We start from the raw sequence: 26,071 nt of genomic DNA, 5'->3' as shown, positions 1-26,071 counted from the left end.
AGCTCCTTCGTGCTCTCTGTCTGTGTCAGTCCATTCCCATGTCTTGAAGCAGACTGATCTAGGAAGAGGCAGCAGGCCAAGTCTTGCTGCTCAGATGGTTTTTCCTCRTATCCTCCATGTAAAAGAGGAGGGGGAAACTCAGGAGAAAACATGGAACATTTGAAGGGGTGGGCTGCATGCCTGTGCACTAGCAGAGGATGCAGACAGTCATGACCAGGACAAGGCTAAAGACCAGAAGAACATGACAATGCATGCCTGGGATGTTCTCCTAAAGGATCTCCAAGTCTTTATGGAAACTTCTTCTGCAAAAACCAGTGACAGCTGTGTGACCTAATGCATTATTCAAAAAAAACCAAATATATAACAGTAGTTTCACCTTCTGATCAACTGTAGTTAACCAGTGAGGCAAAAGTGAAAAATTCTCAGCCCTCCAAAAGTACCAGAGAAGATTCCCCTGGAACTCAGGCTCTGGATCTGATTTTGGACTTGCTCAGGAACRCCTATTGGGAACAGGGTGATTCCTAGGAGCCACTGGAGACATAMAGCACACCTCTTCTCAAAGCTGAATCTGTTTCCAAGGAACTCTTCTAACTGAGAGCAGTATCCAGAGATCATCTAGAGAGCCAAATCTATCTTGGAGGTGAGACTGAGAAACCATGAACATGGGAATTGCATTTAAACAGAAAAAAAAAAAAAAAGAAATCAAAATTCTGTATATGTCTCTTTAAAGTTCACACAAAAAGCAAAATAGGACAGATTTGCAGCAGACAGGTCCAAGAGTCCCCAGGTGATCCAAGAACTCCCCAGTTCATCACCTGCACAAGTGAGGCAATGACCTGGTTTAAAATTTGGCAATGGACTGAGCATATTCACAAAAAAGCATTTCAGCAACTGGCACAGGAGCTCTCCAGGTGGGAATTTCAGTGTGCCCTGAAAGCATCCTTCAGGCAGGAGCTGAGCAYAGAGGAATCCCAGCAGTTAACTGAGCCATCCTGGGTGGAGAATGTGCAGAATACAGCCTTTCCTTTCAGAGTGCCTGAGGGTGTCCTGCTGATGTTCAGAGATAAGATGATTGTAAAAGGGTCTGCACAAACTGTCCCTGAAGGCACAGAAAGGGTCACGTAGCAAACGCATGCATGAGGCAGTCAGGAGAGGATTGCAATGTCAGGATTTCAGTAGTGATGGATCTGCAAAATGCGGGGGGACCTTTGGGCCACAAGAGTCCAGCACTGACAGCTCAGTCACCTCCTCCTGTTTGAACGGTGCCATTCACCATTAGGGCATTACTTGGTGCCAAGATGTATATATATATTTTTTTTTTTAAAAAAAAAAGCAACCAAAAAAACCACAAACACCCACCCTTCAAAAAGAAAAAAAACCCAGCAAAACAAAACTAAAAACAAAACAAAAACAAAAAACTAAAACAAAACAAGACAACCCAAGCAAACAAAAAAGCAAAGCAACAAAAAAGCCCCAAACCAAACCAACCCAAACTCACAAAAACCCCAACAACAAATGCTGTGTCCTTGTCAATGCAACAGACACAGGAATAACCAAGTATAGGAATATAAAGGTCACACAATGTGTTCATTACATTGATTTTGTTCCAGCATGCAGGTATTTGTCTAAATCTAGAATACCAGGCWCTGTATCAATATAGGCTGAAATTTTCAATATTTTAGGGTGAGCTTTGTGGCCAGATTGTATCTTAAWATTTATTACCCTTTAACACCAAACCAGTCTTTCTGGTTTTGAACTCTCCTTGTCTGAATGGAAGCAGATTGTCTCTGGGTTCCCCAGTGAGTTTCAACTAATGTAGGCTGGGGTTTACAATATTTTATGATGAGCTTTGTGGCCAGATYGTATCTTAATATTTATTACTCTCTATTTAAAATGAACCCAGTTTTTCTGGTTTTGAATCCTCCTTGTCTGAATGGAAGCAGCTGTCCCTTGGTTCCTCAGTGACAGCCCGGACAGAAAGAATGTGTTGCTGTAGCTGTTTTCTTTGGTGGGTTTGGTGTTTTTTGGTTTTTTTTTTTTTGTTTTGTTTTGGTTTTGGTTTTTTTTGTTGTTGTTGTTTGTTTTTGTTTTACTTTTTTTTTGAGTCAAATACAATAAATTTCTCAATTTCTCAATTTCTCTCTTCTCAGCCGCATTGTGTATTTAAAAGCAAAACRCAGGACACACTAAACAGAAACAGATTGGAATTGTACCTGTTGTCAGTKTGTAGCATTCCTGGATACACCTGTTACTTGCCTTGCAATTCAGMACGTTTACCATTCTTTCTGAAAGAGGAACTGTTAGTGAACACCACCCTTCCCTAGCAAAAACACTACAACATGGAACAATCAAACCCAATTTATCAGTACAAGTGACCACATGGCTTTAAATGGCTGGGGAGGCCCTGGCACAGGGTGCCCACCCTGGATCCCTGGCAGTGCCCAAGGCCAGGCTGGACATTGGGGCTGGGAGCAGCCTGGGACAGTGGGATGAGCTTTAAGGTCCTTCCCCACAAACTCTTCTGGGATTCTGTCAGGGTTATAAAATCCTGGAAAGATTACTTGCATGGACTGTGTGGGAATGCCAAATGCTGTTTCTAGTGTTGAGCAAGTTTTAAGAATTTTGCATGAAATGCAGCTCATGGCAGGAGCTGTTCACACCCATCTTTAAATTACAAAAGACGTTTTATCACACCCTGGTGCAAACAATTTAAAAAAAGCATTTCAAATTTAAGGGTGATATAAAATAGCAAAACTCAGTTCAAAAATTAAGTATCTTTATTCGACACTTTTAGAAAATTTTTACAGTTTTAAACTAAAACAGACTAAAGGAAATTCCAGTGTTTTTTAAAAGCAAAACAGAAGGAAAAACCAAATTACCACCATTTCAGTTGACCAGTCATTTTCAAGTTTGTTTTCTTTCACTGTTTCTATACAGGCTTGAAAGACGCTTCATTACTCCACGGAAAATTCATTCTGCAGAAACCCTTGGGATATTKCTCATCTTTTTGTCCTAAAATTCTGCCATCCCTGCTAATTCTGAAATAGACTTCTTTCCAAGTTACACCACAGAAGAAAAGCTAATCTACATTTGGTCACTGGAAATCCTATGTATTACAATGTATTTACATATATAAAAATATATATTATGATATGCTGTGCAATTGGATACAAGGCTGTAATTCTGCCAGAGGGAGGGCTGGTATCAAAACCATAAAGATGCATAAAGACATAGGGTGGAAAAAGGCCACCCAGACTGAATTGAAAATCTGATGTGCATACTACAGTAAGCTGTACAGCTTTGGAAAAACAGAAATATTTGCCAAAAACGTATTTTACTACTTGGAAACAAACCTGCTTTTTTCCCTTGGTCTTCACAATGGTTCTCTCCTGCTGTCAGCACAGGAAGGGATCAGTGACACAGTTGTTATTACTTGCAAACAATAAAGCAAAGAAAAAATCTTGTACCATAGATATAAGATACATGTATCATAGACAAAAGTCACAGAATTACTGATTTATCTGTCCTTGCAGATATCATGCAATATGCACAATTTTGCAAGTCATCAAGTAGTAAATGCTACACCTTCCCCAGGCTGGGTGAGGGGAGAGGGATCCTCTTCACATGGGTGTAGGGCATTCATTTTTTTAGCATCACTGACTACATCCTTACAGAGAACTAAATTCCTCGTTCYTTATGTCCCATTTGCACTTCATTTCCATAGCTTGTTTGTTTGGAAATAGTAGCCTCATGCAGGAAAAATACTCCAACTCAGTTTTCATACCAGCCTTCCTACACTGGCCAACCTTCTTAGCTGTTCTTTTTTTTGGAGGGAGGGGTTGTTCTCTAGTGTGGTGGTTCTTTCCCCTCTTTTTATTTTTCAGATTTTATAAGGGGGCCAAACTGCATAGAAGATCTCAAATAGCAAAAACATATCATAGGTTGGATCAAGAAGAAATCTTTCCTTCAGTACCTGAAATGAGTTTATACTTCATGGGCACATATGCCGAGTTAAACAGAAGCATTTGCATGCGCTAAAATTAACAATCTTTACTTTGTTCTCTTCATACTAYCCTACATACTACTATTTGAACACCATTTCAAAGTCCTTCCACAAAGACACCAGACGTTTAAGACTGTTCAGATTATAATATTACCTCCAAGAATCAACTTCCTCTCTAAAGGCAGCTACTGCCAAGAATCAAAAAAAAAAACGAGCATCAAGCAAATGGGTCTTAACTCTTATCTTGTAAATCTCCTTTATACTGCTTGACATTTCCACTTCCAGCCTCCCACTGACACCCAAACCACTTCTGATTTATTCAGTTTTAGTACAGTAACACCAGCAGGAGTCACAGGGAGCTCACAGTTGGGTATCAGACCCCAGTTCCTCCAGCCCTGAAGGAACACAGTCAGTAAGGAGAAGAGCATCTACAGGCAGGGCTGTAAATTCACATTTTTTCTTAGATTTTGCTTTCCTATGCTGCTAGGCTGAAAGYACCAGAGCTCACAGTTTCTGTGGGTGACTTTATGATGGAAGAGGTTTGTATGCTCAGCCCTGTGAGGAAAGCAGAGCGTGGCYCAGGTGCCAGGCTGGCAATTCCAGCTCAATTCCCTGTTCCATGCCTTTCCTACAGCACCARGAGTGGATTGTGACACTGAGACTCCCTCTTCTCTCCCCCAACAGTGCTGGTTCTACGCCAGTTTGGGAGCCAAAAGGTCACTGTAGGAGACAAGTGGCAAAATTTGAGTTGAAGACAAASAGGCGACCACAGCACTAAGTGGCCATCAGAGCAACCAGCCTATTTCCCACACAGCTTGCTGCCAACTTAGGGTCTGCTCTAACATTTCTGATATACATTTTTTGAAGTCTCCACCATTGAATAAAGAAGATTATGACCCAAACCAAATTTAACTATGCCACTGTGGGTTGTTTTTTATTTTGTCAAACTAAACCTGAACCACTGTYTTGAAGTTTTTGTTCAAAATAAATCAGGACAACTTCAGTCAGAGCAGAATAATAAAATCCTCTTCTGATTTCTTGCTGSGGAATGCATGTAAAGAACTCTGCTCCTGCCCAAACATCACCAGCTTCCCCCCATCCCAGCATTCAAAGCTTGGACCTACAATGGAAAAGTGGCAGGTCTGTGGCAATTTCCTGACTACAGATACATGTTTMAGATGAAAAAAGCTATTTCTATCCTTTCCAAAACTCTGGCTTAACAAAAAAATTMCTGTATTGGAAACATCAGCAGCTATGACTTGTGTAGAACCCAATCCTGAGGGCTGGGCTCAGGGAAATCTTGCTGGACTCAGTGCACCACTGACAGTGCTGCTGCTCACACAAAGTGTCACATTCTCAGCACTTGACTATRAAGTGTTGGTTGTCTGCTACTGCAGGGCTCCTACCAGCCCAAGCCAACATTTTTTTTAGGAAGTATGAGAGAATCTTAGAATCACAGAAGATATCTCATTCCAGCCCCACCGTTGGTAGGTATGCTGTCCACTAGATTCAGGTTACTCAGGGCTACATCCAASCTGGCCTTGAATTCCAGGGATGGRGTACGAGCTGGTGATGAGCTGGTTTACTTTGAGATCATGTCTCTGGGTATTTTCAGCTAACCAATATTTACATWAAACACTCTAAAGTCAGTTCACAACGTACACTGCCTATCTGTCAGCAGGAAGCAGTTCTCGGTCAAAAAAATCCAACTTGCAGATCATCTCAGAATTTCTCAGAGATAAACACCTGAATGAAGTTTGCCATCTTATGGATAAAATGTAACATCACCCTCACTTAAGGAAGATGGCTCTAAATCACTGTAAGAGCATGTGCACCTGTAACCCCTGGCTGCTGGACTCACCAACAGAACCAAGCCTGAGCCATTGCATCACATGAAGTTAAATTCTCTGCAAGCTCCTGAAATTATAAAGACACACTGTACACTGATTGTGCACAGTATGCTAGTTCTGAACTCAAGAAAATCCAATTTAAACACATTATTCATCACGTATCATTAATCTATAGATGGTAAAACATCATCTTTACCCTACATAATTTGAATATTTTAACTGCAAAACTGGAAAAGGTGGAACCCTCACAGAAGAGCACATAATTGATAAATACAAATGACAGAAAAAAAACAGTGAAAAGAAAGTTCTTTTATGTCAGTGCCCAAAGGAAACTTCTGGTAGCATACAAAGCTGTCTTGYTCTGAAAATGTTCCAGGGTGCCAGAAGCAATTCAACAAATTAAACAYAGACAAAAAAGAGTCAAATTGATGTGGTTTCTTTCCAGATGATTTATCACTTTTAAGTAAAGGAAAACAGAGTCTTTGTACCACAAGAGCTGGACTGTCCATTACAGCARTTACAGAACCCCCTAACAGCATTCATGAGATGTAAATTGAGTACTCCATGATAAAGTTMATGATATAACATCATTAAACCCAGGAATCCTGACCCTCAGACTATATCTAGACAGGCAGGCTAGGGCTTGTTAGCTGGCCCCAACACCAGTGGCATGAAATGGCTCTGGTTGGTGGGGTTTAATCCTCTCCTTGCAGAACCAAAGGAGCTCAGGCACTGGGCACTGCTCTGTCCTGCTGAGCCCTTCACCTGCCATTCTTAGATTTTCCTACCACCAGCACCAACACTTCCATACTGTCATTTAAGTCTATTAATGCTAATGTCATCCCTACTTAAAAATGACGAATTATTTTCCCAATTTGCAGCAGCATTTCAGATTTTTGGATATTATCATGCCCTTAGGTCTTATCTTTGGCATAAACTCTTCTACTGCCTTTCTTGTTCAGTGGCTCCTCATGCTTTCTGAGTAATCTTCAGGTTTTTTTTTCTTATCATCCCTCTCCACCCTGCTCAGCACTGCTGGCAAAAACTTAAACTGAAAAGCTGTGAGTGCAGCTCTGTTCCTCATGTCCTGCCCTAGCTGGGAAACCAATCTGAGATTAAAATACCTAAAGATTCATTGTTCCTTGTGGCTGATGTTTTCTGGATCTCTGACCATAGTTCCTGTCATCAATTGCCTGAAGACACAGCCTTCACACAGATTTCTTTGTAAAACATTAGAGATTACATTTGTTATGGAAAAAAGCACCACCTCTGCAGGCTTTGAATGAATATTGGATTTGCTGGTATGTCTGTCTTTCACACTTGTGTCAAGGTGCTAAGTGCTAAGCATTGATAATCATTAGCTGTATACATTGCTGCTTAGCCAGCATATTTGGCCCTGAATGGACTAGAAATAACACACCAAATGATGAAAGCATACACAAAATACTGTTTTGTTCATGGACAGTCAATGAAACTGCCTGTTAAAAAAAAATCATGGGCTTTACATCCTATATAGCCTGTGTAGTGCAAGAAACCAGAAACACAGAGCCAGGCACGGGGCTACAGACAAGAACAAAACTGCACTAAAACAGCCCATGTGAGCTTTAATTTCAAGGCAACAGCTATCAACATCCAATACCGGCATTTTTAAAGAGCTGCAGGTAAATTCACAGCATCTAATTCCTTAATGACTGCAGCCACGGTATGCAAACTCACACCACTGTTATTTCAGCACAGACTCCTGGCTGGGGACTTTCACAGTCAGTGCCACTTTCCAGCACACTCAGAAGTCACAGGTACTACCACGGCAGTCATGATCTGTTCCCAGTTGGAACAATGCACTGGGAATGCAAAAACCAAAGCTGTAATACAGAAATATGCACGGCTGAAAAGTACTGTCAAGACATTATTAAAAATAGCCATATGAGGGGTACTGTAAGGAAAGAACATCCTCTGAAGGRAAAGCTGACTGATTATCCAAGACATCATGGAAAAAGTTCAAGAAATTTGGAAACCAACATTTTTCTAAACGAAGTTTTCTATGAAACATGCTAATAAATCTTTTGGAAAACAGGCTGTGCTGCAGATTTTCTGTTGCCTGCCATCTGTCTATGTTTAGAGAAAACWAATATTTTCGCAAGTGTAATTCTTACATACATGGATGTGCTTTTATTAGTGCCACTGGTAAAAACAGAATATACTTTAAAATCAATAGTTTTCTGTTTGTTTTTATATCTATAATTTAAAATGCTCTTTTCTTGTGACAAGAAAAATAAAATCTGCAAAATTTAAGGAGGGTTTGGGATGCTTTTCTCTTGTTACTCTTTCACTCAGTTAATTGTTTCCCATTCCATTCTACCTTCAGCTGCATTTGTGCAGGAGTGAACAGTCCAAAACAAACACTAAAGGAAGGAATCTGATCCTCACTATTGTGATCCAAAGAGTTGGGTTTTTTCATATTGTGGTTTGTTTTTTTTTTTTAGTGGGGTTGGTGATTGTTGTTTGGGTTTTTGTATCAGTTTGGGGTTTTCTTTGACTAAAAGAAATGCTTTCCCTGAACTCATACAAATTCTCAGGAATAAAACCCTTACTGAGTTTCTAGACAGACAAGGCTTAGTATGTAAAAGACATAAACAAGAAGCCCATCAACATTATTTTTAACATTACTTTCATTACTTTAAATATTTAAACTCAACTTTGGTGTGGGATGTGTATCTGAAATCATCAAATAAAATCAGAGTCAGCCACACTGAACTAATATGCATAATTTCCTATACAACATTAAGTTTTAAATTAAGTTGATCAGGGAGGTTTTTGAAAGATAAATACAACCTTGGTTTTTGATGGAAGTGGTWGAACTGCCCAGGATTAGGGTCCAAACAGTCACAGCCAAACTGGAGCACCAGGGTCACCTGATTTGTACAGTACTAGGGTGGTTAAAATCTGCAAATTGCTGACACTTCTTATGCTTTAACTGGAGATACTGCACTGAGTAGCTATTGGGGSTCTTTTTTCTGCATTCTTTGTTGKTTTTGGGGAAAAAAAKGTCACACTTAAAAATCCCCCAAAASCTGAACTGAAGCAGGAGCTCCTGCAGACCTGTCCAGAATGCAGCTGTGAAATGCCTACAAGTTCAGTGTGACCAGTTCTTGTTTTAATTGAGCTATGAGCAATGTGAGAAATAACTGTTTCCTAACCACACAGAAGAACAAATGCTAAAATATACTTTCAAGTAGATGTTAATACCTAATGCTTCATCACTGGAAAGCTACTGGCTTTAAAATATGTAGAAAGCTACTCCAAACAGCATTAYGACTAAGAGATGATCAAGACAAAAACCAACAGAACTTTGAGTCAGTCTCCAACTTCTCTTGCTATTTRTCAAGTTCATTATTTAAACACAAGATTGCTTTCTTAATTTAATAAACATACTTATGGCTTAAATTAAGGCATAATCCAGCTGATTGAAATTTTCAGTAAAATATTTTTGTTGCTTTTTATTAGTAATACCTGGTTCAGGTTACTGCTGGTCAAAGTAACAGTCAATTAAAGAGGAGACTGAGAACCAGACTGCCTTAGTATTATCTTCCATTAGGGCAATTAGTAAATCAAATGTAGTGTTGGACTCAGGAAGCCTTCCAAAAAAGTCAATAAATCATCCTATCAGACAAGGCTTTAAGCAGAGTTGGTAAAAYTCTGAAGCCAGAGTGTGGTTTTAGAGAAAAGCTGCTCACATTCTAGAGAAAGAATGCTACCACTGCCCACAGAAATTATCCAAAAAACACAGGGCAAACTTTTGGAAGCTCTAGCCAAAAAAAACAATAGCTGACATCTAACAGACACACTTGAAGAGAGAGCCCTTCAACTCCAATTCAAGATAACAGCTGGAGACTCTCAGCTTAAGAGCAATGCCTCTGATTGCATCACTGTGACAATACCTTTGTGAATGACATTCTGGGCTCTCAAATACTCGAGAGTATTTCTTCCATGCAATCTGCAATCATATTCAAGCATTGTATAATACTTCAATTTTCTATTTCAGTTGTTATGTGAAGTGTTTGAGGCTTCTTGGAATCGCAACTTAAGTGCAGAACAGASTCCTCCCATGAAGCCAAATAGATGGAACAAGTATTATGCAAATCCCATCATCTTTCTATCTACAAAAGCTGATGCATAAAAGACTCAATCATGTTATGCAGGAAAACACACAATTTCAGGAATATGAAGTAAGACCAGCTATACCCCAAAATTTTTATATTCACAAATTCCTTCACAATGTAGGAAGAGATGCAAAATAACAGCTGACATCCCAGGCTCATTTCAGAACCTGACAGACCACGCTTTGGCTACTCTTGGGACAAASACTAAACTAACTTAGGCAGAAAGTTACTGAGCAGCAAGTAGCTTTAAATCACAACTGTCTCTAGCACCGTATGTGCTCCATTGGGGATAAAAAATTAGACTGTTTTCTTCAGAATTAGAAATCACAATTCCTTGAATGAACAACAAATAGAAGCTCAAAGCCCCAAACATAAGAACATTTAYGCTTTAATATTTTCCCAATGAAAATACTGCCTGTTAAGCTTAGAATAGTGCTACTACCTATTTTTTTTACCTATTTGGCTTGTATTTTATTTCTAAACATTCTTAATATGCATYTGCTTCCAGGCAGCATTTTGTGACCAACCTGTGTTATTATCAGAGACAGCCCTTGGAGTTTACATGAACRCCTATGAAAGCTTCCTGGAGCTCTACTCATCCTGCCTTTTAAACTAGACTAGTAGCCCAGGTACCTAGAARTGAAAACAAAGACAAAAAAGAGATGCATTTAATGCACCACGGTAGTATAAATCCTCTTGGAGTAATGGYAATTTAACCATTCTCTGCATTTCCTGAATGTCAGTTTATAATAACACATTCCCTTATATCAACAGCTTTGACAAGTCAGGAGAAGTAAAATAAAAGGTGACAACAGGGAAAGTGCCAAAAAAAAAAGACCATGTTTCTCACAAGTAAGCATTGTAGCAGACTCATTCAATGCTTTTCCTCCATGTTAACCTACACCATGATAAAGCAGTGAAACAGTCACACAAGCACAGAGTACTGAGTAAATAAAGACTCTTAATGCTACCCTGCTATAATGCAAATGAACAAATGGTCAAAGGCATTCACTAAAATTGAAACCCACACATCAGAACTCCTGGAGAGCACCATATTTCAAAAGATGTTTGAAGTGTATAGCTGTACCAAAGCTGGACACAGAACATTCCTTGCTGGATTTGATGATCAGACTCCCAGTGAGGTTCTTCAATGAAAGCAAACCCTACYAAGCCAGTCCTAAATACATACTGGTTTTATATAAATATGTTTGTGAGGGAAAGTATGGAGTTCTTATCACATCACTTATTCTGGCTGGTTTTGTTCTGCATTTAGGCATTTGCTTTCAAGGTCATCTTTATTCTGAGCAGTTGGTTCCTCACTCTGGGCAATGGAGATTTCTGACTGCTCTGCCTTTGCACTGCTGTCAGCCAGCTCCTCTTCAGCAGAGGCAGAGCTGTGCAGCTCCTCCACGTGSAGCGTGGGATTGGTCATTTGCTCTGGCTCTGGTTGAGAAGCTGGTACACTGCTGTCTTTGGGAGGCTGAGGGCAGTTGATAGGAGCTATCACCACAGGAGGCTGAGGTAGGTCTTTCTGTAAATGGAAGATCACAGTCAGAATGRTGGAAAGCAASAACTATTGCATCCAGTTATCTGAGRTAATGGYCAYAGRAGATGAAGATTAAAGGTTCATCATCTCTGTTATCATTCTCCAGCAGTGGACACATGAATACAGTTATCCTTTCTTTGTCTTTTACAGGACACCAGGGGAATTTTTCCTTCCAAAAAAGTGTCTGTTTCTGAGTGATTGCTCCTCAGCAGTTTTGGATATGCTTTGCTGATAAGGCAGCAATAGGCACTTGGTCCTTGGCCACTGTCCAGTTCTGCCCACCTTTACCAGTGTACAAGAACTGGCAACTTTTACATAACATTTCAGATCATCTCAAATATTTCTCCAACAATTAAATTTGGTTCTCTAGTGGAAACTTGTGAAGGTATCATAACTAGTTGAATAACAAATAAAACTAGGGGAACCTCTAGCTTGATATGTTTTTCCTTCTAGTAATTATTCAAAAACTAAAATCGTGCATCATGATAGAAATTCCTTTTTGAATCAATTTCATTTCACTTGCAGCACAATGAGTCAAAGTGATAATTTACTATACTGAACTATATTTCCACCTCCATAAACAGTAGGCTATGAAAAAATATGAAGAAAATATTTTAAGGGTATGTTTTACATAGTACGAAACCCCACATTTTATATAATATTGTAACCTTTTACTACTACTGATACTTMCAAGAGAGATTAAACAAATAACATTATGGCAGAATCAAGGGTAGACAAGGTTTATTTCACTTTTCACTAGACTGGTTTAAGTGGCCATAAACATTGTAAAAACCAGAAAACCTCACTAAGACAAAAAAATATGTAAAAAAAGAAACAACCAAGCAAAACCAAAATCTTTGTGTTTGTGTGATAATACTGCAATATTTTACTCAACTTTAATTCTAGTTAGGTTTTTACAATATTAGTATTTCCTGAAGACACTCATATCAAACTGGTATTCACCGCAAATCCGCTGCCCGTCCAGAACATGGCAAGCTCCCTTCTCCAAAGGGCCACGGTGAAGCTGGTGAGGAGAGTGCAGGGCACCAAGTAGAGGAGAGCAGGCTGGCCCATCTGCATCAGTGCCAAGGCAACAAAGGTCACAAGAAGGCCTATGCCATATGCTGCAAGAAAACAAACCCAGCAAAAAACAGTTAWTCAGATACAGTTTTGCTCAAGCACAACTAATTAGCTAAAGGAGCATTCTCACAGGAACTTTTTTCAAGTAATATGTAAAACATYTCCAGAAGTTTTTCAGGCCTCTTTAGAGAAAAGCATTATTTGCAACATGTAAACCTGGAATACTGCAATTTTTCTATTGATAATAACATGTGAAAGTAGGTTGATTGGCCTAGTCCTTGGTGCAATTAAATAATTACCTTCAGCAAAATAAATATCTGAAATATTGTGCCTCATATTATATTTATAAATTCAGCAGATACAGACAAATATTTTGACCATTATAATGTGCTTTTTGTTTCAATTGCCTTTGGCTGTTTCTTACTATCCTGTCACACAACTAAAAAAAAAAAAGCCAGCCTGCTCTAAGTCTAAACATTTTTATTACTTGCCATTCAATTTCTGCATAAATGTGGCAAAATTTATTTAATAGAAGAGAAGCAGCTGGGATCTCATAATGTAATTATTTTCAATTACACTTTCAAGAGAATGTAGTTAATCCAACTCATTTTCTTCAGAAGGTAAAGAAAAGCATTGAGGTGCTGGGGAGTGTCCAGAGGGAATGAAGGGAATGGAGCTGGGGAAGAGGCTGGGGCACAAACCTGAGAGAAGCACCTGAGGGAGCTGGGGGGGCTCAGTCTGGAGAAAAGGAGGCTCAGGGGGGACCTTCTCACTCTCCACAACTCCCTGACAGGAGGTGCAGACAGGTGGGATCCCACGGGACAAGGAACAGGATGAGAGGAAATGCTCTCAAGTTCTTCCAGGGGAGGTTTAAATTTGATACCAGGCAGAGCCTCCTCCCCAGAAGGGTTTTCCAGTTCTGGCACAGCTGCCCAGATCAGCAGTGGAGTCCTTATCCCTGCAGGGATTTAAAAGATGTGTGGATGTGGCATCTGGGGACATTGTTAGTGGTGGGTTTGGCAGTGCTGGGTTAACATCTGGACTTGATGATCTCAAAGAGCTGTGATTTGAATACCTCATAACTCTTCACAGTTCTTGAAAATGCTTTTGGGGGGGGCATATTCTGCTATTATTGAGAGTTCCTTATATCTAGTTTAAAAAATTCATATTGTTTCTTATTGTGATTTAAGTCCATTGCCTCACATCTCATGTGCACACCTGTAAGGAAAGTCTCTCTTGTCCTCTCTGYAGCCTTCCATTAGGCAGCTGTGGACAGAAAGAGAATCTCCTCTTTGCCTTCTCTTCTGTTACAGCCCTGTGCTCCAGCTCTGCCATCCTGACAGTCTCCACTGCATTTTCTCCAGTATTTCAGTGTCTGTCTGGCACCAGGGATCCTGGTTAAGACTCAGTCTTAAGTGAGAAATTGAGAGGAATAATCACTCCTCTCATAACTGCTGACTCCATTTGCTWACTCAGCCCTGTACTAGGCTAATTTTCAGTGCTGCAATAGCACACTGCTGCCTCTTTATCAATACATTTTCCTATTTCTGCAAACACATTTTGAAAGTATCAGATAAGACAGCAATTTTGTTTAAGTATAWATGAGAGGAAATTATTTGGAACATAAATAAAAGCATCTCTCTACCCCTACTAGAAGTATCCACGAATCTAGGTATTTTTTTCAGAAGAATTTYTAAAGAAGTTGTTCATGAAAATTTCTCATGAAATTTGCTGCAAGCATTGGAAGTCTTTACCAGAAGTACATTGTAAGAAAGACAACAGGAATCTGTCAGATTCTATTCATCAGTAGTATTTAGGTTCATGGCATGTAACTGTGGATTTTACAAACTAAAGAAGAAAACTTCTGTAGAAGTGTTACAGTCATCACAATAAAATTCCCTGCATCAAAGGTCATGGATTTTTAGAATACAGAAGAAACTAAGAACGAAGTCAAAGGATGATATTCCTGAACCTGAATTCTCATGCACAATAAACTCAAAGATTCATGAATCAAGAAACCACAATGAGTAGTTGAGCACATGTAAAGATAGTGTAGCTACAAGGGTTGGCTACCTTGGCAGCCATAGTAACAAGAAGCTTCTCTTAAGTAAGGTAACAAGACAGCTCAGGAAAGCAACATCAGCTAGTTTGGTGATGGAAGAGCTAGCCTTGAATGCCCTTTGCTAAATATTTCTGTTTGGGGAACAGGAGAAAAACCCTARCTATGCCATGCAAGATTGATGACATGCTTTCAGAGAGAGCCACTCCTGTAGGTCTTGTGTTCAGGTGGCCCTGTGGTACGTACCTATTGTGCAGGCTACAAAATAGACTCTGGATGACTGCACCTGAATATCAAATCTATGGCAATAGGCTACCAGTAAGCCTAGGAAAGGAAAGAACAGTTACAATATGCTTTCAACCTAGTCATCACAAAAAACACATCATAAAAACAAAACCACCAAACCAGCTAGGAACTTGCAAAAATTTCCCCACCCCAACACTTCCTTTGCACCCTGTGTTTAAGCATCATGACCACACATTCAGGAGGCTGCACAATTTACAAACCAGTTATCTGATAACACAAGCCCAGTGTATGGGAAGCACTACAAAAGTAAAATAAATAGCTACAAAAATGCAGATCAYAGATAAAGATGCCATCTCATCCCTACTAAATATTTGTAAAAATATGGTGTTCACAACAGAGCATGAGTAAATTCAGCCCATCAAGCTGCTAYTGAAGACAGTAGATTTTTATAGTTATTGACTATGCCTGTTGCAGGCTGGGGGGAGGAGGGGACACTGATGGGGATGACAGAGTTCATATTTCCCAAAATACAAGAAAGTAAACAAATGATTTCTCAGAAGAAATCTGAAAGCCAGAAGGTATGCACTTTTTTCACCTGCAGTGATGCCAGGGATATTTCTACATCCTATCTAAAATCAGATTTGAGAGAAAGTGCCGTAGGAACACTGGATGTAGCATGGCTAAAATAATTAGGAAGTTTTGAGAGGTCAGGCATCTGTACTTAAACTATGTGCAAATGGACAAATAATTTCCTCTATCATCACACTCTTAAAGATGCTTTATAGTACAGAATCAGTTGCTAAATCAACTCCTGCAATTTCCCTACATTTCTTGACATCACTGCATGTGAAACTGAACCATAAGATTAATATGCATTTTTCTTGTTGAAAAGGTGAATAGTGCACAAAAAACCCCTATACTTCAAAATTTATCAGGTTTATGGTAGTCAAATCAAACCTACCACTTGATGCAGAAGTACAAGAGGAATAAACTATTGTGACAATGCAACAAGTAAAATTCTTAACATACTCAACAATACCTGGAACTAAAATGTCTCCAAATCCTAGGAGAGAAAAAGGCCTGTCACATAGTGCCAATGGTGAGGAATTCAGTCGTGGAACCTTCAGGACCATTGGGAGCTTGGAATGAAAGAGACMCATGTCTGATAAAATGCATAATGACATTACCAGAACTTGTCCCTGTTGTACTAAAACTGCAGGCTTCAAATACAGTATTTGTATCTTTTTATACATTCTTTATATACAATATTACTGACAACTAACAAAAYGTATTCAAGATAGGAATGATGAAAAACTAAACTAAACTTTAAACTTTAAACTAAACTTTAAACTAAACTAAACTAAACTTCTAAACTTTATATTAGACTTTAAAAAAAAATTGTATTAACTTCAAAGTCCTCACATACATTAGRGTATCAACTCTGCTTTAACTGCAGGTATGTAAGAATTTTAGGTAAGCTGCTACATGCATAAGAAATAACCATTTATACAGTTCATTCACCTGGATGCAATACAAGTCTCAAAAGAGCAAGACATGAATAATTTTAAAAAGTCATTTTTCAAATAACTTTAAAGACTCTTCCCTGCCCCCAGTGCTCCTATTTATTACATAATTTGCAATGTTGAGGCACAGTATGCCATTGTAAACCTCTATTTTCTTTATTATAGTACATTAAAGAAACTTTATTTTTGTTTTTCTTTTCTTATATTAGTGCCAAAATAATTTTACCAACTTATACTTTCATTACTGTTTTATACAATTCATTCTGTGCMTAAAGTTGAATCTCAAAGGGGTACTAAAGGGATACAGGAGAGAAGAACAGAAGAAGTCAAAGAAATTAGTATGGACTGTATGGATTGATTCACGTCCTGCAAACAACTATTTTCTTTTCTGTTTTCTATGTGACACTATCACATTCATTGCTGAAACAGATCCAATTAATCATTAAATTAACAAAACCAGGTTTTCCTACAGACTATTTTTTTTGTTTTGCTCACTGTATCTCACTGTCTCCTACATCTCACATACTTTACTCCCTGAGTCAGCCACATCGTGTAAGGTGTTCAAGCAATTGGCTGCTGTCCAACGGTGCAAACTCACTGAACACTGACTTCTGTTTTCTTCTGYCTCCAATTTGTGTTTCTCTCCTTTACCTATAGCCTCAGCTTTTCATAAAGCAAATGTCAAAAAAGGGAAGGTGGGGGGAGAGACAGACTGATTATATGTTTTAACTCTTCAGGAAAAGATGCTTATGCTTAATTAGCAGTAAGTTAATATTCACAGACATGGTCACGTTTTTGTGAAGTGAGCTAACGAGCTTTCTTATATCAAAACCCTGTCAAACAAAGATAAAGGAAAACCAAAGCTGGTGTGATGAATCACTACAAGCCTGCTTTGCCCCTCCAGAATAAACAYTCAGGAGCACTTATTCCCACTTTAAGTTGTTTTCAGACTGGCACCTCCATTTCAGCTTTGTGGTCTTGAATTTTAGAAAAATTAAAATGCAATAGTTGAAAGTTACTACCAGATATTYAGACTACATGCAGTACCTTTTCATGAGTGGCAGAATCAGATGGGCCTGCAGCCACCTCCACCATTATACTCTCCCCAGTCTAAAGGAAAAAACAGGAAAATTGTAGATCAGCACTTCACTCAGCAACTCTGGGATCATTTAGGAACACACAGAGAAACAAGTCATTACACTTTGCTCTGTGGGCAGCAGGCAACAGAGTAGCACTTTACTTACCTTTGTTAAAAAAGGTGTAATAAATACAAAGAATACATCATACACAAAAAGAACCAGGAGGAGTAAGGTACAACCCTGAAGGAAGAAAAAAGATATTTGGTATTTACACACTATGCATTAGCAAACAGCAAAGAAATAACAAGCAGAAGGCTATTCAAAGAAAAAGCTAACAAAAACTAAAACAAATCATCCATAYATTTTTCTTAATTCCTAAATATTTTAGATGGATAATTCTTAAACACAAAATTACATGTTAGTACCCAAAATTCTTCATCAGGTAAAATCTGGAAAYTGTGCCATTTCAATTTGCAAGGAAATATGAAGATGCTCTGCACAGGAGGATGCCAGGCATAGCTTGAAACACTATACACCCCTATACTGTCAGTCTGTACAGATTTATAGGTGAAGATGATTKGAAACAAGAATTTGAAGACCTGCTTAGGGGGCAGCTAAATGACTAATACTGATTTTWGTCTTAGGATACTGGCTAAGTTCAGAAAGATGCGAAATAAACGCCAGACTAATGCATTAGTTGTATGTCAATTTGAAAACAAACAAAACCATACCAATCAAAACAACAAGAAAAAACCCAAACAAAGACAAAAAAACAAATCCCAAACAACAAAACAAACACAAAACCCTCCAACAAACAAAAAACCAAACAACCCCCACCCAAACCCCAATATAACAAAAAAGAAAAGAAAACAAACCCACAAAAACCCCCAAACAAACCCCAAATGCATAAATAAAATGGATGGTGTGTGAATTACTAGGGAACACTCTACAGAACAATCACATGCCACTTATTGTTCTACATTATACTCACTACATCCCTCTTTTCCAAGCTGCATATGAATGGAAGYACTTATACTCCATTATAAGTGATTTTTCTGTTCAAACACATACATGCAAACATCCTCTCTTTACACCTGTTTAACTTTCATACCTTAAATGTAGGCAGGCGAATTGTTTTCAACATGTAAAGACAGAAAGCAATTCCTAAAGCATCTTGCAGAACCCAGGCCCACCTTAAAAAGAGGAGAGTAACATTTTTGCAGGAAACAGCCGGAAAAGCAGACCAAGCCTTGTCCTCACTAAGGACCTGCTTGGGACAAAAAAAACCCTTTTATTCAAAGTATTTGCTTGAAATCAACATTGTGGTCAGCATGAAATTTCCAAATGGGAAGTTGTTCTTCATCTACCTGACAACCCTCCAGAAGCACCTGGGAGATGAGGGAAGAACRGTACAGCAGTGTCCATCTAGACTTCAGTAAGGCTTTCCACTGACAATGTTCCATAAAATCCTCACAGAGAAACTGATGAAGACAAGCTGAATGAGGAGTGARGTGGATTGAAAACTGGTTGAATGAGGTCAGTAGATACCAAAATGGGAAGTGTTGGGGTCCTTTGTCCTATGTATAGGTGTGCACCCTTGTGCGCTGAGACAAATTTACAGTTGGGCCTGTTTTTCAATTTTGCAAATTGAGTATAGAAATGTTCTTTGTTTTACTCTCAGCTGTGAGGGTCAAAGAGAAGTAGGATCTGAGATAAACAAYATTAAGGTTTCCCTAAAACTGCTAGGGTCTAGAAGCAATGAGAGATGATGCTGTTGGGTCAATACCTGTGCACTTGGAGCTTTGTGCAGGAGACACTCAGGCCCACTCYAGATCTGAGGCAGAAAATGGATTTCCTAGTCCTAAATATCACAGGTTGGAACATCTCTATAGTACTTCTGTACTCCTCAGTCTGACACTTATCTCCCTAAAAGGTGTTTCAGAGTTGATGATTCCTGAATTTGAGTTCTGTCATTGAATGATCCACACAGAACACAGATCCCACAAAAACAGTAACATGCAGTCAAAGCACAAGTCAGACATCTCTGGTATCACCATCAGAAACTCAAGCCAGCATTTCAGTTCCAATACTGAGACCCTGATAGAGGAACAAAGAAGATAAACACAACCTGTACACATGGGGAAACTGGGATATCTGAGAGGGAGGTAAGAGTTAAAAAAAACCCAAACAAAAAACAAAACACAACACTCCATAAAAAATTCACCTCTACCAAAAGTGGTAAGAACATGGCACAATTAGGTACCACAGCAACACAGAGTATAGAGAACTGCTGACTCATGCAAGAAAGTTGAGAGAAACAAAAGATCTGCCAATCYTACTTGTTCTTATTCTCATGAAGAAATAAGTTAGACAACTTGTGTCCAACTTTCCATTACACTTCTGAAAAGCTGTCTTAAGTCAAAGAGATCAGAATACTGACTGGGACTCAGAGAAATTAAAGCTTAACAAAACACAGATTTCTGTAATTTAAATGAACAAGAAAAAGATGAAGTACACAAGGAACAACTAAGAATTTATGCCTGTCTCTACTTTTTGTCCTGTCACTCCTAAATTCTGGATACATGTAGACTTCTATGCATGTCAATTACTTATACTACAAAGTATATTACAATTTTTAGCACAGAAACAAAAATAYACACTTACTGATCTTCATTTCTGAAAATTCCCCAGACTACACTGACAGAAATACAAAATACTGCCAAGAGCAACATCCGGACYTGGGGACGTTTGTGAAAATAAGGCAAATTGTTGTCTGGGATTCTGAAAAAGAAACATATCAAAGCTACAGTTGTCTTTTTTTCTRAACATTTATATACATGCTTCCTTTATAAACATTTTGAAGCATGAAGCCACCTTTTAAACCCCACACCTATCTAAACAGTATAAAAACATAAGTTTCTGTATTAAAATTTTGAAAGTGCCACATACCTACACTTTCCAAAGGGGAATCTTCTTACAAAGGGAGACAGGCAACTGTAAAGACCAATTGAGGCAGCCAGGCAGAATATTCCTATGATAACATAGACTGAGGAAAAAAAAGTATTAATTCCCAGTAGGATAAGGCAGTTCATATCCTGGCTGAATAAAGAAACGTGCATCCCTCTATGGGATGCAAATTTCACTACCTCCTCAGAAATACAAAGATGGAAGTTCCAGTGCATTARGCTCTCACACTTTTTTTGTCAATCTGATGAGTGATCAACAGAAAATTACTATCTTTATAAAGATAAAAAAACTGATCCTTGATCTTGACTTCAAATTGAACAATAATACAGATAAAAGAATAGGTCTGAAAACACCTTTAACAAAATAATAAGGTGGAAGATACTAAGTCTGTATCTACATATTARGATTTAATGTTTGAAAGAAGCTTTATGACCAACCTTACAAAAAGAAGGTTGGTCATAAAAATAGAAATRGACCCAGTAAGTTTTCTTACAGTATTTTAAATCATATTGGAATGAAGACACATGAAGACAGATGTTTCATTATTATCTTAAAAATCAAATGTTCTTTAAAAGACAGCAGCCTTGTGATATTGAAGATATAKCAATACAAATACAACCTCAAGAGTACCTAAGTGGTCATAGAAGAAATAAAGGAGGACGAGCATTGAGCAGCACATCACTACAAACACACAGATCATTATGGGAGTCACATCCACTGTTTCATCATCATGTTTCTCTGCCCCATCATCACGCTTGTGCTTCATGTACCTCCTGAAAGAGTAACATGGCTACCATGAGTTCATTCCTTCTGCAACAAAATACACAAGGACGCTGAATCTTCAGTGAAAAACACATGGGGGTGAAAACATGTCACAACACCAATGCCTGCTTTGATTCCCACTCAAAYCAGTGGAACACCATCTTTTCCATGGATGTATGAACATCAGCTATAACACAATGCATTAACCAGTAACTGCTGCATTAACTTATCCAGAGTACTACTTCATTCACTAAAAACTCAACTGAAAATCCTGAAAACTATCCCGAATAATTTGCTGACTTCAGAAGAAATACTTAAGTCAGGTTTTGTAAATAAAGTTACATGTTAGAAATAAGTGTGGCACAATGACCTCCTTCTCCAAACCACACTTGTTGGCAAAAAGTAACAATAAAATTCAATTCAATTTAAAAATTGGTAACAAACATAGCATATGTAATATGGTTCACCCTACACCACTTAAAGCAACTTTTTTTTTTTTTTTTTACAAAGTATTTTTGTGGTGAATTTTTGCAAAAGCCCAAACAGGAAGCCTATTACTTTCTAATTTTCTTTCTGAGCTTTTCAAATGTTTGGCCTTGTGACATGGCAGAATACTAAAATGCTCTACATGCAGTTTATACTCTAATGATTTCCTACTGTGACCAAGCCAATGCAAAGCTTAGGACCTTTCAAACATCACATCAATGTTTTCCCATTCTGGATACACAGTCTCCTAACCTGCTCCTAACACTAGGAGAGGTGTAAGGTGATCCTTACATAAACATTATCTATTTTTTTTCTGTGAAAAATACAGGAAAACTGCTATACTGCATTCAGTTACTCACTTTTTCACATCTCTGCTTCCTGCCCAGTAGCCTCCAATTGCAACAGTCCCCACAGCCATGACAAAGATAATCACCATGTTGTAATCCAGCACGGGCTCRTTTGGTGCATACATTGCTCCTTTCACTGAGCTGCCAAAACTCTGTGGAGGTAAATACAAGTTATGAAAGACATCCAAAAAGCCACCTTAGCAAAGGTTCACTTATTTAACTTTCACTAAACAACCYCAGAATCGGGATTTATTGAAAACACTTAAGAGCCATCTATTGGCTCTTCTATTAGTGACACTTATTGCCAGCACCAGGTTTTATTTTGRTTTTATTCCAAAGATGAGAAACAACCTCCCAAGAGGTTTGATTYCTTTTCCCCCAAAACACAATAATGCAATATTCATGAGTACACACTCTACCTAGTCAAAGCTCTTTAGATGGGCTTAATACTGTTGAGGAGTGACTCATTCACATGAGATAATATGAGAGCATCCAGTATCGAGTTTACCTTGCCAATATCCAACATATCAGTATAGCTGAGCAGAGCCACAGGAATATCAATCTCTTCATACTGACTCCTATTACCTCCAGGAGGAACCTGAAAGACAGTTTACACCAGGCAAGAATGTATTTATTTCTGCAAATATGTCCATTCCTTCAAAAGTGTTAAAGTTCAAGTTCTGTTCCTGCTAATTTGAAAAATAATCTACAAGGGAACTTAATGAAAGCAAGCACTCAAAAGTTGAAATATAYGCCTGTTCCAAGTAAAAGAGAAGTMATGTAAGACTGTAACAGCAAAATGCAGCAACCAAATTTCAAGCAGTATCTTTTGCACATCTGGGTCTTGGGTTTATGACTGCTGCATGCCTCTACTATTGACCAGGACTCAAACCTACTAATTTTATTTTAAAAACTACTAATTTTACAAAATAGATGCTGTTGATGCTCCAGCTGAATCTGAAGAACTAGATTCAGTGTGGTAGTACAATGGTCATGAAACAACCTCATCCTACAGCTCCAGTATTTTGTTTGGAGTAAGGGTAATTCAGAGCCCTTAACCTGAATGTCACATGAACTCTGTGCAGACTCTTTCTGCTTAAGTGAGTGCCTCTTGTTTCATTTACTCTTCCTTCAGATGTGTGACTTCCATACATAACTATGCAACATACTCAGATGCAGGAATGCACATGCATTATTTATTTTAAAGAGGAACATCAAATACCAGCAGCAATGTGCACCAAAGACAGTATTTAATATCAGAGGAGTACTAGCAGCAGAGATAAAAAGAGACTTACCAGTCTCTCTCGACTAACAATCAGCAGCCCACGAGCTCCATTTATCTGAGCAAGCCTCACTTTCTCATAGAAGGTGCAATTTCCTCKCATCACCATGGGGATTTGATTATTAAATCCCCCATCAGGTACATCAGAAGGAGAACACAAAACAGATGCTGTCTGATCCTGCAGTTGCAAGAGTGACTGAAAAAAAGAAATTAGTTAAATAAATATACATATATATATATATATATATATATATATATATATATATATATATATATAAAAATATATATATAAATATAAAACATAAAATAAAAAAAGAAGTCAAGAGCAGAACCCAGAGTTTCTAAATTTAAAACTTTCACATAATGGAGTGGTATTCTCAGAGCAACACGAGAGCCGAATCAGTGCTGCCCTCTATTATGCAGGGTCCTGCTTTGCTTCACCTTATTGTACAGAACTCTGCTGGTAATAAAATTTGGGATATTACCTCCACTTGCATTTGTTTTCTTCAGCATTRTGGCTGTTCTGATACAAATAGCCAGGATATGGGAGGGGTACARCAAAGTTTCATCTTTGCTGGGGTGGCAGAATGGCAGGCTGGGATGATGGAGGGTATGAAGAGATGGAAAGTGAAACACAGGCTGGGGAAAAGTACAAAAGTATAGGCAGTAAAAAAAACCTTCCATGTTGAAATCTACTGTATCCAGCGAGCTGAGATTTTTTTATCTTAAGTACTTGAATATGGGATTCTAAGCTACTTCTCTCWGGGCTTGCAATACAGAGATGTTGCAAGCCTGCTCCAATTCCTCAGTTTTGGTCCTCCTCAAAGCCATCTAATCTGGGGTATTTCAACGGCAACATCCCAAAAACACTTCAAGGTTTTAGAAATAACACTGGCACAAATTGTTCTTTGCAAAATCGAAACAACCACCAGCATTTTTACCCAGTTCTATTTGCAAGTCACCTGAAAACTGCAATTATCTAYCAAATAACCAAGCTATGCTAAGAGCAGCAGGTCTCAGCCCTTGCTGAGGKGACTTGTTAGATTTGAGAAGAGTCAAAGTCAAGTTTTAACCTGAAAGAATGAGACGTGGACCGTTTTGTATTATAAATCCACAGTTACATGATATACAATACCTCTGTAACAGACTCTATTGTTTTAGGAGGGAAAGGGAAGWGTCAGGCTGTAAGCAGCTTCAACCTTCTTCAGAAAACTTCTGCCTTCAACCTGACCTCTGGAGACAGTGAAATGCTCCTACCCACACTTGCTGGTTGTCCAGGTTTCAGGTAAGCTTATCCCTCTATCAGAGCACAGCACAAATGCAGAGTGAGCTCAGAGCAGTGCACTGCATCGCCTCAGTTAATGAATTGTACTGCTGAGTACTGAAGGAGGAGGAGTGAGAATGTGAAAGAAGGGARAAGCAGGAAAGAACCAAGAAAGGAGACAGGGATAGGCAAGGGATACAACATACACAACCCAAGTGCCTGTGCAAGGTATTCTGGACTAATATCAGCTCCTGCAAAGCTACTGAGATATGACTCCAATGAATTYTTATGAGACTGATTTAAACATAATGTCTACAGTACAAGTCCTCAACTCTCATAAAATACTSCAGTCAGTCATGCATGTGCTGATTYACATTACASAGTCAGGGYAAGTRCAAGAGTKTATCAGCTGAGTCAGTATCAGACAAAGGCAACTACTGGTGTAYKTAGGGACTAATCTACAGYTGCAATAAACCCACCAGAAGTAACYGAGACTTGCCTGTACATTGGTAAGGAACTCTAATAATTCTGAGGGGCATCAACTGGCTGAATAAAATTAACCAAGTATCAGTCAACTACATCTTCCCCTATTAGCAGCTCATTCAAAGTGCATTTATTGATTTCATCATTTAGTGACAGTAACGTTTTCTCACAGAAACGAGTGAAGAATTGACTCAATTTTCAGCTCATACAGCTTTGGATAATACAGCAAATACAAAAGCCAGGTRGTATCTTCTTGTATTGTGCTGATGTACAAAAATTCCTTTGCAAGCCCAGGTATGTGCCATTTTAATTTGATTGATCACATCATCGAAAAGCAAGATTTTTGTTTTGAACCAATAATAGTTGYTACCTCTGCACAATGCCTGGACATGAATATGGCCATTTTAGCACAGTCTAGAGTGATCTCAACAGACAAAATATTTTCTATGCAGAGAAAACAAAGCAGTTGCTTCAAATTCTACTAATTCAAATAAGAAATTAGAAGTTACCTTGTAACAAAGGAATTTTTCATACATTCTTTTGTCATTGGTTAGCTARGTACTTACAGCTTTACCCAGATCATGTGGCAAATGGGCCCACTGAGAGTTGAAGAGAATACAGTAATCTTTTCCTTTGCTGCTCCCCTTCTCTGAAAGGACATGTACCATCCCATACTCACAGTACACCTGCAAATGTAACAAAAATTTCACAAGAATTTTAGGTTACATAAAGTATCAGAAGTGATGGGGGTAATTTGCTGTTGAATGGCCAGCTTGGTGCTTTTAAAGAAAAACAAAGGAATCTACTAAGTTCCCATATCTGTGCAATTTTGTTATTATTTCCATCATGCTTCAAAGAAATACTTCAGATACATTAAGCAGATTGCCTCCTACACAGCAACTGGTCAAAGAATCAAATGAAATCATACTGGATG

At 38.5% G+C, this 26,071-nt stretch overlaps 1 protein-coding gene across 2 annotated transcripts in view; it reads right to left on the bottom strand.

Moving 5' to 3' along the window:
- Positions 1 to 10,458: 10,458 nt before the first annotated feature.
- Positions 10,459 to 26,071, bottom strand: part of SPPL2B (signal peptide peptidase like 2B) — a 23,861-nt gene continuing 8,248 nt past the window's right edge. The window contains exons 2-15 of one of the 2 annotated variants that reach the window (XM_057376848.1): positions 25,704 to 25,823; positions 23,404 to 23,586; positions 22,617 to 22,706; positions 22,121 to 22,260; positions 21,144 to 21,286; positions 20,496 to 20,592; positions 20,211 to 20,327; positions 18,658 to 18,739; positions 17,712 to 17,786; positions 17,515 to 17,577; positions 15,984 to 16,083; positions 14,945 to 15,022; positions 12,523 to 12,683; positions 10,459 to 11,544 (exon numbers count right to left, since the gene is read on the bottom strand). In XM_057376848.1, coding sequence (XP_057232831.1) covers positions 11,257 to 11,544; positions 12,523 to 12,683; positions 14,945 to 15,022; positions 15,984 to 16,083; positions 17,515 to 17,577; positions 17,712 to 17,786; positions 18,658 to 18,739; positions 20,211 to 20,327; positions 20,496 to 20,592; positions 21,144 to 21,286; positions 22,121 to 22,260; positions 22,617 to 22,706; positions 23,404 to 23,586; positions 25,704 to 25,823 — 1,737 coding nt within the window. In that variant the 3' untranslated portion in view covers positions 10,459 to 11,256. Of the gene's footprint in view, positions 11,545 to 12,454; positions 12,684 to 14,944; positions 15,023 to 15,983; positions 16,084 to 17,514; positions 17,578 to 17,711; positions 17,787 to 18,657; positions 18,740 to 20,210; positions 20,328 to 20,495; positions 20,593 to 21,143; positions 21,287 to 22,120; positions 22,261 to 22,616; positions 22,707 to 23,403; positions 23,587 to 25,703; positions 25,824 to 26,071 lie in introns of both variants that reach the window. The other variant, XM_057376849.1, reaches the window with a different exon arrangement.

Source organism: Malurus melanocephalus, unplaced genomic scaffold, assembly GCF_030028575.1.
Source record: "Malurus melanocephalus ecotype Western Australia unplaced genomic scaffold, MMel_1.1 scaffold_293, whole genome shotgun sequence".
In the NCBI taxonomy this organism is placed as follows: domain Eukaryota; kingdom Metazoa; phylum Chordata; class Aves; order Passeriformes; family Maluridae; genus Malurus; species Malurus melanocephalus.
The sequence above is the reverse complement of the archived record's forward strand: the minus strand, read 5'-3'. Positions and strand labels throughout refer to the sequence as shown.